We start from the raw sequence: 9,799 nt of genomic DNA on the forward strand, positions 1-9,799 counted from the left end.
CCAGAATGGCCATTCCGACCTTGTATGCCAACCTCCAGAACCATGAGAACTAAATTTCTGTTGTTCATAAGCCACCCAGGCTGAGGTAGTAGCCCAAACATACTAAGATAGTATCCTACCAATTTTAGACTGTTTGGTAAACTTCACCCTACTTGGGTGTACTATAGTTTCATAGTACTTAAATTGTCTGTCATAATACTGTGAAAGTTTGCTGATAAGATGTGGTTGGCTTTTATAAAGAATCCTGAAAATTCTGTCTTCTTGTTGGCATGACCAGCATGATTAATAATTATCAAATTCTTTGATTCCTATAACTTGACCCAAATGATTTACTATGATTCTAAATTAAGTTGTTAATTGTCTTATTTGTAACGCTAGCTTCTGCTATTTGTGACAAATTTTAATAGGAATTCTCAGTGGTAGTAATGAATTTTCTCTTGATTTTCTAGTAAATAAAGATAAGAAACTTTGACAAATTGCCTTTTTAGATTTTGTCACCTCTAAGAAGTCAGTTTTTATTTTTTAAGACAAACCCATTATACCAAGCATGCATTACAAAGCTATAAAACTAATAGAAGCTTGCAATGGGATGGATCATTAAGAACCATCTCAGAAACAGAGGGAATGGATGTAAGCTTAGCAGTTGTTATCATAGATGATTCGGCACTTCAGGAGCTTGAGAAAGCTGTCAACCTTGTGTGAATCCCTGCGTAGGCAGTGGAACAGGTTATAAAAAGCAGAAAGGCGACTGTCTTCATCGGCGTCCTGCAGAGATGGAAGTCCAGGCCAGACAGAGTAGACCTCATTTTCTTTGTCTTCAGGATAAACCTAAGGACCCAAAAGATAGTGACTTAGTATTAGTATTATTACTATTTGCTTCTCTTTGTTCTTTCTAATTGTTGAAATAATATTTGTGGAAGAGACATGAATGTGAAACTCTCCAGAGAGAGGCATTGATTACTGAGCCAGCGTGTTCGAAATCTATCAATATTTATAATTTAAAAACTAGAAGCAAAATTCAAGTGGAAACTTCCTCACATGTATGTGATCACAGACGAAGTATGTCTGTGGAGCAGTAGCTAGGGGAGAACCGGAAAGTTGCTATTTGGACGTGGCTGTGAATGTGCCAGAGGAACAGTGGAGGAGCTCGCCTCCACTCTCTCACTCGAGGCCCTGCTTCATTTCAGTTGCTTGTCTCTGGTGTGCACTTTGCACTTTATTTCTTCTGACAGGTTGCATTAATTACATTGATCTTTTCCCTGCTTTGAACAGATTTTATTCTCCATGTAGTATACAAAGCAGAAATATTAGAAATGGTGAAGGTTGTACTTGCTTCTTAAAGGTCCAGATAATTTTGTGATGGCGTAGACTAAGATGATCCGCTGAAGTAGTCAGGAGACGTTCACCATCCACCCAGGACAGATAAGTGACAAATTTTTATGAGGAATAGCTGCTTTCTTTTGAGGTCTATGGGGTGGGAGGTTCTGGGAAAGTGCCAGCTAGGAAGGGGGGATTGGCAGGAACCCACCAGTAGTAAGAGTGGGTGGTGGGTGGGAGCACAACTGTGATAACCAAAGGCAACTGAGCAACATGGAGGACGAGCACGTGCCATTCAACACTAGCCATTAGCCTCGGCATGTTGGGAGTCCCCAGAGACCTGAGTCCCCAGGGAGCTGGGAGACCTAGTGACAGCTCGGCAACTAAGGCTGTCAGGGAGTCTGCGAAGCCAGAAGGTACAAATGTGGGGACATTGTACAGTCTGATCACTAAACGCGTTTTCTCCCGCATGTTAAAAATATCTTTTTAAACCAGGGATTCCTATTGGAAATTAAAATGTATTTAATAAAAGGTGTGCATGTGTGTGTTGGCTTGCATTTTAAATTTTTTTATTTTGATTTTTGGTGCTTGACCCTTATGATAAAATTTACTGTGCCAGGGACAATGATATGAGCAAGAGTAAATAAATACCTGGTTTTCAAAGAAAGAACAAAAAATGGAGTATAGAACAAATGAGTGACCTTGGAAAGCAGGCCCACAGAAATGAAGAAAACTGCTTGAACAGGTAGGCGTGCCTTTCACCTACCCTGACGTTAAAGTGTGCTCTGTGTCTTCTACGAAAATGACCAGGTACCACATGCCAACATGCACTTTGTATACAATAAGAAAATAGCTCTCCTGTTATTATTTTCATAATCGTGTATTTTTCTTTAGATGATACGTGATGTTTGAGAACCTTCAGAAAGCTGTTTAGATGTTTCCTTGCTCACATTGAAGGGATCCCATGTAAATGGAGATATATATTAAAAATATTCCCTCTGTATACATATGAAATGATTTGGGGAGATTCCATGCAAGGTATGAGTTTCATCTGGAAGCCCACCAAAACAAGATTTAGGATGACACAACTCTCTATGAATTACAAAATAAAGAGCATTTAGGAGAAGACCCACCCCCTTCCTCTGTAGCCCACTGAAACCTAGCGGCATGGAGGCAGCATCAGTGCCCTCCCGCCTTGTCTTTCCAAGCTCCTTCCGTCCCCGACAGATCTGTCTAGCAGGGGGAGGTGGGAGAGTGGAGTCAACACCATCTGAACTGATTTTGATTTTCTCTTTTCTCTGTTCCCTCTCGCACATTGGTGTAGAGAGAAAAGAGAAAGTATATGAGTGGAATTTCAATAACAGGTGTCCTAGAATACACTGAGGAAGACATTATCCTGTAGATTCCACTCTCCAGTTTCTTTCCCTTAAAATTATTTTAAATGCCAATCCTCAAGAAGGGCCAAGGCTTGGATGGATTTGTGTGTAGTCTAGGAAAGTCTGTGCCTGGCAAATATGACAGTGGGATTGTAAGATTCACTTACAGTAGAATCTATCAGTACGAATCACTTGGCTCTTGCTTGATTTAATAGCAGTGTAGAGTATAAAAGGCTTAAAGTTTGTTCTTACAGAATGAGATATTTCAAAACTCATTTCTCTTCACAGGCCTCATCTGTTTCATTAATTTTAAAAAAACCCAGAAAAACAAAAAACAAAGAAGTGTCACTAAGTTGCTCACCTGGCCAATGATCTTCTCCATGCCCTCCAGAAGTTGTCTGTTACGTTCCTCAATCTCTATGGCTTTTGATAGGATGCCCCTGGGGGGTCCTTGCAAACTACGAACTTCTGTGGCCAGATGATACAGAGGTTCATTCCAGGAGCGCAACACTCTAAGGACCAGGCTCAGAAGGGTTTCGTGCTAAGCAACCATTGAAATAATTACGTTAAAACAAGTATAGTACAATGGGTTATACGTGCTTTCTGCTCAGGGAGGCTGACCTAATTATCTCTTTGTTATTTCTATGTGTATGTAAAGTTGTTTCTAAGTGGTACAGGTTGAGAAAATTTAAAATTTAAGCTAGTAGCTTACGCTTTGCTAAAATCTAAAAAATCTGGCTTATTTAAATAACTATTTATTTTAATGGGAGTTATACGAATTTTGTTTTCCTTCTGAAATGCTACCATTTGCCTACACAGGTAATTCTTTTATATTTAACTGCTTTGCTGGACCATGGGTAGAAACCAGAGTTTTGTTGGAACTCCATACATGCCCCTTCTGACTCAGGACATTCAGATTCCAGCAGTGTCAACGACAATGAGCCTGAATCATTTCTTTTAAAGATTAATTCCAAGTAATGAACCAAAGTATGTGTTAATGTGTTGATTTGTGATTTCTACTTTTCTTTTAATACAAAATTAGAACAAAGAGAACATGAAAAAAAGATACAGTATTCAGAAACATGCTTTCCTCAATCTATGCCAACCCTGCTCTCAGACCACTGCATTTGCTGACATATTCAGGTGGCTAAAATGGCGCATTGTTGTCTGTCTTTCATACCAGCATTAAGGGAATTCACAGTGAATGTCTTGCCCACTAGTTTACTATTACAAGGACTGTGCATGAAGTGCCAGAGAGCCCATCACCTCGGATGTAAAAATGTTTGCTATCGTGATGTCGAGTGGTCAGGGAAATGAAGAGGACAGAAGAATCAAATAGGCTTTGCAATGGAAGCATGCACTGAGATATGAAGGAAAGGATAGGTAAAGAGGGACTGGCTCTGTGGTGGATGGCAGGGCAGTTTTGCTAGGGGCATTGGAACATAACAGTGAAGTGTGAGGGTTTTGAATTGGATGAAGTCCAGACTCGCTGTTCACTACCCATGTACTGGTGTAAATTCTATCAGCTCTCCAAGCCATGGTTTCCTTATGTCAGTAGGTGTAATAATAGCACTTTGTGTTACAGGATTTTATATGAGAATTAAATAAAGTAATGCATGTAAAATGATTTGTAAGGTGTCTGGCAATATAGTAACGATCAACAAATTTTAATTCCTCTTCTTCCTTTTTTTTACCATCTTTATTTTATTAGTACTATTGTTATCATCATTATACTTATTACTAATGAGCTTAGCAGACAGAAAGAATGCTGGTCATGTTACCAAAGTTGTAAGGAGAGAACACATTGTATTTATGGGAGCTATATATGTGAAGATATTTTTTGAAAATTGTGTTAACTGTGGCTATGGTAGGACATCAGAAGGGAGATGATAATAAAAATAAATTGGATGTGGGATAAATGATTGGAGCTTGATGCGCAGCCTTTGTTGTCATGGGAACAGAGGCAATAGTCCTGAGAAGCAAAACAGTAACTTACAGGTGCTGTTTTGGGGTCAGACTCATCATTAATATGGAAGAGGTGGCAGAGGGGTAAGTGAAGAGTGAAGAAAGGAAGAAGAAGTGGTGTCAGAGAAGCAGGCCAGGCAGAGGGAGAGCCTCGTGTGGGGGGCAGGAGAAGTCCAGGTGTGACGGCTCGGGTGGGGTGGTGGTCAGTAACGTGAAGTCCTGTCCTTTCAGGAGCCCCTGTCATAAGTAAAACTGCATTTATTTCCTATGTATCCATGAATTTTTCAAACCCTACATTTCACACATGCAAGTCCAATTCAATCAGTTCTTTCATATGGTATAATATATGCAGTCCTGGGTCTAACACATTGATTAAAATCATGTCTGCATGGCCAATATATAGATCTGGTATTTATGTTGCTGCTATAGTATTTAGTCTGCATTTGATTTTACTAATAGTTTACTAAATATATAACTTCTCTCTGATTGCTATTTTTCCTCCTTTTTGCTCTGCATGTGCAATTACCATTACCTATTATAATGTCCCTAATGATCTACTGCCTCGGTTGTTCTGGTGAGAAACCTGTACAAAAGACTCACGTGGGTATTTTGGGCTTGCTCCTTGTTTCCAGGGGTAGGGATGGAAGCAGTGTGGCAGCTGTTGAGGGCCCTGGCAATGAAATTCTTACCCTGGCCATACTGTTGTTCCTGAAAGTGATAGAACAAATTCAGTTGAGGCTCTTTGGGCATTGAATCTATTACCAAAATATTAACACATTTGATAAATATAAATTTTTTTAGAAATAAGAGCCACACAAAAATTAGAACAGGAGAATTAAAAAAGTCAATCTTTCCCCTACCTTTCTATTATCTCTATAAACATTTTTTTCAGCTAACTTCCATAAATTCTAGACTCTTCCCTTCTTTGCTATTTCCTTAATTTCATCCTTCCCATACATTACTATTTGGAAAGTAAATACTAAAATTATTTTGAAATATTAAATATTAAGTGTTTATTATGTATCATCTTTCTTTAGTACTTGAACAAAATGTGATAGTGCATATGTACTTAGCCATATAATCTCTTGTTTATGTGGGTCTGCACAGATATAGTCTTTTAATAAGCATTATAAAATTGTAACTTTTGTTTAATCTCTAAGTCCATGCAACTATAGCATCTTCATCAGAGATGCAGCATACAATTTGTGAATCATGATGAAGTAATAAGTCAGAAAAACAGGAAATACTAAGCAATGAACTGACAATAAGAACAGAAAAAAACTATACCTAACACATTAACAGAAAAAAAAAACCCTAATCATTAGCAAACATTGTGGAAACTTGAAGAGATTACTAGGAAGATTTGTAAGACTAGAGATGGCCAATCAAAAATTTAGTGTGAAAGAAAAATTACTGTGTAAAAAATACATAAATATATATTTATTACAAACATCGAGCCACATTCTTTCTGAAGATCCTTTGATTTATTGAAGTTCTAATCTATTGTCCAATCTTTGACCTAAAAGAGTTAACATACAACTTTCAAAGTACCTTACTCAGAGAACAATTGCTTCCATTTCTAAACGAATCCTTCTATTGTGGTTCTAAACCCATACATTGGAAATCTTAGAACAACAATTCCTAGCACTTTTGAGTTTCAGGAAAGCTAGCTATTATAATTTCTTCATTTTCTTAACGTGAATTTAGTTTAATTTAGTTTTGTCCAATCCACCCAGCTCATTGTAGTACAGTCCTCATTTATTAGATGTTTGCAGTGTGAGAGGTGAAGAATACCCTGGCAGACACATACCCTATATGCAAGGACAAGAAATGAACATGTGTCTTTTTCTGAGCCCTACCTAAAAGTTTTTTTATGTCAGGTGGCTGTGTCTCCTCACCCCCAAATTCATGTGTTGAAGCCCCAACTGCTAATGTACTATATTTGGAAGTAGGGTCTGTATGGAGGTAATGAAGGTTAGATGTGGGCATAAGGGTGGAGTCCTATTCCAGGAGGATTATTCTCCTTATAAGAAGAGACAGCAAAAAGTCCTCTGGCTCTTGCTCATTCTCCTCTTGCTTTCTCTGACCCTCCATTTACCTGCCCCCTCCTCCCATGTAAGGAGACAGGGAGAACACAAGCTGGGAAGAAGAGAGCTCTTATTGGAACCTGATCATTTTGGCACCTTGATCTCATAGCCTATACGACTGTGAGAAAATAAATTTCTGTTGCTTAGGCTACACAATCTATGATATTGTGTATGGCAGTCCAAGCCAACTAACATAGATGCGTAAAATTTTTTGGAAATTAAAAACAAAACAAAATGAATGAAAGAAAATTTAAAAAGAAACCGTGACACTCTTTAAAAATTGTTGGTATTTCATGAAACTGTCCCTTTCTTCTTGTTTCCCAGTTCATTTACAGATGCCTTTTTGACCTCTAAGGTGCATTCTTTGACTCCTGTGGCTTTCTTGTTTAAAGTGAGGTATAGCTCAGTCATTTGCGTGAAGGTTCCTTCTGGGAAGAAGCAAGAAGTGTGGTACTTACAAATTCACCGAACATTTCTGAGGAGAGAGTATGGATGTAGTGAGACAGGATGACTGCGCGGTCAAACAGGTCTCGGAGGGACACTTCGCAGTTGACAGCCCCCGTGGGGCAGATGGGCAGGGAGTCCACGCTCCTGCACAGGAGCAGGTTGGACAGCAGCAGCCAGAGGAGCAGGAATGACCCTGCTTAAGCAAAAACAGGCGCCGTTCTCAGACGATATATTCAGCAGATGTTATCAAAAGTCATCCGGTGGAGGACGGCCTTATCTCTCAACATTGCCCTCAGCGTGATTAGGTACTATAATAGCTGGGGTGGGGAAGAATCAACACTTCCCACTGTGTCAATTTAGCTATGGAATTGTATTTGCTCAGATATATAGTTGGAGAAGTAGGTTGCTCCTTGCATTTTTGTACTTTTCCCAGAAGTGCTTCTATGCCTGGCAAACATCTGGAGCTTATATTAATTTTGAGCCAGAGCGTTTAAGCCATTCTTCTAAGATAGTGTCTTGGGAATTTCTGCAGATTTTCAGCAGCCTAGCTCTCTTGGACTTTATAATTTTTTAAAACATTCTACTGACTAACACTTGCATTTAGACACTGAAATGGCAAGGACAGCACAGTTGACCGGTTTGTTTCACCTCCATGACTGTTAAGATAAGCACATGTCTGACAGATGGTAGTATGAATATGAAGAGAAGTCTACCATAACAAATGATGCTGCAGCCTAGATCTGCTAACTCACCTTAATAATGCTGTGCATCAAAGGGCTCGACACTCTGCCAAAAGTTTTAACATTTGAAAAAAAATTTAGTTTAACAATAGCCCAGTGAGATAGCATCATTCATTGTTATCACAGATTATACTGATGAACCAGAAGGCTTAGAGAGATGAAGGGGTTTTCCCCAATCCTATTATTAGCAGGTGGAGGAAGCTAGATACTAATACTACCATCTATTCACTTCCTCCAGCCCCACCCATTACACACACCTGTGAGCTCTCCGGCTCTCTAAGTGTGTGATAGGCAGAACAATCAGTAGACTCAGTGCTTCCAGAGACCATTGTCATTACTTATGAAAAACAATCTTTGATTTCATGAAAACGGTGGCATTAGGAAGTTTATTTATCCACTTTTTTCCTATTCTATAAGACAGAAAAAAGTGGATAAATATAAAACACACACTTTAAAAATCTTTGACAATGATCAGAGATGATTTAGTCATCAATTTTTTATCTCAGCAGATGGACAGATATAGACCTCTGACATGTCAATAATTTATACTCCTAAGAAGAAAGAAATAATATGTTAAGTTTTTTTTAACATCAAATGACTCCAAAAGAATATCTGACTCCAAAAGAATATCCTCAAATGTGTTGATCAGAAAAGCAAAACTTTTAAGGAATCTTTAATAAATGTAATTAAATATGTCTAAGACAAAACTATGCAAGTGCTAAAATTTTCTTTGTAAAAAATATCTAAACCTAAACTCCTAAGATATCTAAAAATATTTAACATAGAACATCCACCAAATAGATTTTAGGTACAAAATAAAATAAATTAATATTATGAGATGGTTCATATATAGACTTCAAATTTTTTAAAAACATGATGTTGCCAAAAAGTTTATTCTCTATACCTTATAGTCGTGAAATGTAGCTGGATGGATATTTATCCACAGGTATAAATAAAAAGTGCTTAGCAGATAGAGAAATTGGAATACTCGTTCTAGGAAATTCATAACTGGATAAATACTCTAACTCTGACTGCGTTTACCTGTACATTTATCATCTGAAGAATTTTCACAGTCCGAGATAAAATTGATCAATGTTTTGTTCTTCATTTCATAAAACAAATTTTATGGTTGTACTAATTTCTCTTTTTTTGCAAATATCAACCAAGAAAGTAAAGGTGATTCGTTGTTACTGGCCTGTTGTTCCTTTTGAAATGTCATTGCCTTAACCCCAATCCACACAGTATTATAAGAGACCATTATGCTATTGTTGCTACATTATGGCTTCAGAGTTGAAAGTTTCATCAGGTTGACTGATGACCAAATGACACAAGAAGCCTGGGAACCAGAAGACATTAGTTTCTGCCTCTGGAGTTGTGATAAATTGGACTGAAAGACACTTTTGGTCTTATTCCAGTTCAGGATTTGTTAACCTTGGCATTACTGGCCTTTTGAGCTGGATAATTTCTTATTTTAGGGGCTCTCCTGTGCATTGTAGTTTGTTTAACAGCATCTCTGACCTCTACTCACTAGGTACCAGGAACACTTTATATCCCAATTAAGATAATCCAAAATATCTCCACACATTAGTGATATACCTCTGGAAGAAGAATTCCTCCATTTAAGAACCACTGTTGTATTCTATTGGGCCTTTGTACAATTGCTCGAAAGAGCAATGATTAAATAGGTTTTCTAAACTCTACAAACCTGAAACCTCTTGCTAAGAGAATATTAGCTAAAATTTTAGATTAGTACCCCCAAAGGAGTATTGCTAAAGCCAACGACTCAATGAATTGTTGCACGTACCTTTCCGTGACAACGCTTTGTTGTTCATGGTGGTGAGAATTTCGGGAAACACCCTTTGCCAGA

General features: G+C 38.1%; 1 protein-coding gene across 2 annotated transcripts; it reads right to left on the reverse strand.

Annotated features, from left to right (window-relative positions):
- Positions 1-586: 586 nt before the first annotated feature.
- On the reverse strand, positions 587-9,764 carry PRL (prolactin). Of its 2 annotated transcripts, none has more exons than XM_037037979.1 (5): positions 9,737-9,764; positions 7,204-7,385; positions 5,259-5,366; positions 3,055-3,234; positions 587-828 (listed from the first exon to the last, which is right to left on the reverse strand). In XM_037037979.1, exons 1-5 carry the CDS (start codon positions 9,762-9,764, stop codon positions 637-639), a joined length of 690 nt encoding a protein of 229 aa, XP_036893874.1. In that variant the 3' UTR covers positions 587-636. The 2 variants fall into 2 exon arrangements, with proteins under 2 accessions (XP_036893874.1, XP_036893873.1); XM_037037978.1 differs by having other exon boundaries at positions 7,204-7,388.
- Positions 9,765-9,799: the final 35 nt, after the last annotated feature.

Source organism: Sturnira hondurensis, unplaced genomic scaffold (genome assembly GCF_014824575.4).
Source record: "Sturnira hondurensis isolate 20B ecotype Veracruz unplaced genomic scaffold, ASM1482457v3 Scaffold0023817, whole genome shotgun sequence".
Classification (NCBI taxonomy): domain Eukaryota; kingdom Metazoa; phylum Chordata; class Mammalia; order Chiroptera; family Phyllostomidae; genus Sturnira; species Sturnira hondurensis.

Excerpts from the sequence above, each read along its gene's own strand:
- PRL (XM_037037978.1), bottom strand. The coding sequence starts at position 9,764 with ATGAACAACAAAGCGTTGTCACGGAAAG. Across the intron at positions 3,235-5,258 it reads AGCAAGCCCAAAATACCCAC|CACGAAACCCTTCTGAGCCT; the intron begins GTGAGTCTTTTG and ends ATGGTTGCTTAG. Across the intron at positions 829-3,054 it reads TGGAGAAGATCATTGGCCAG|GTTTATCCTGAAGACAAAGA; the intron begins GTGAGCAACTTA and ends TTGGGTCCTTAG.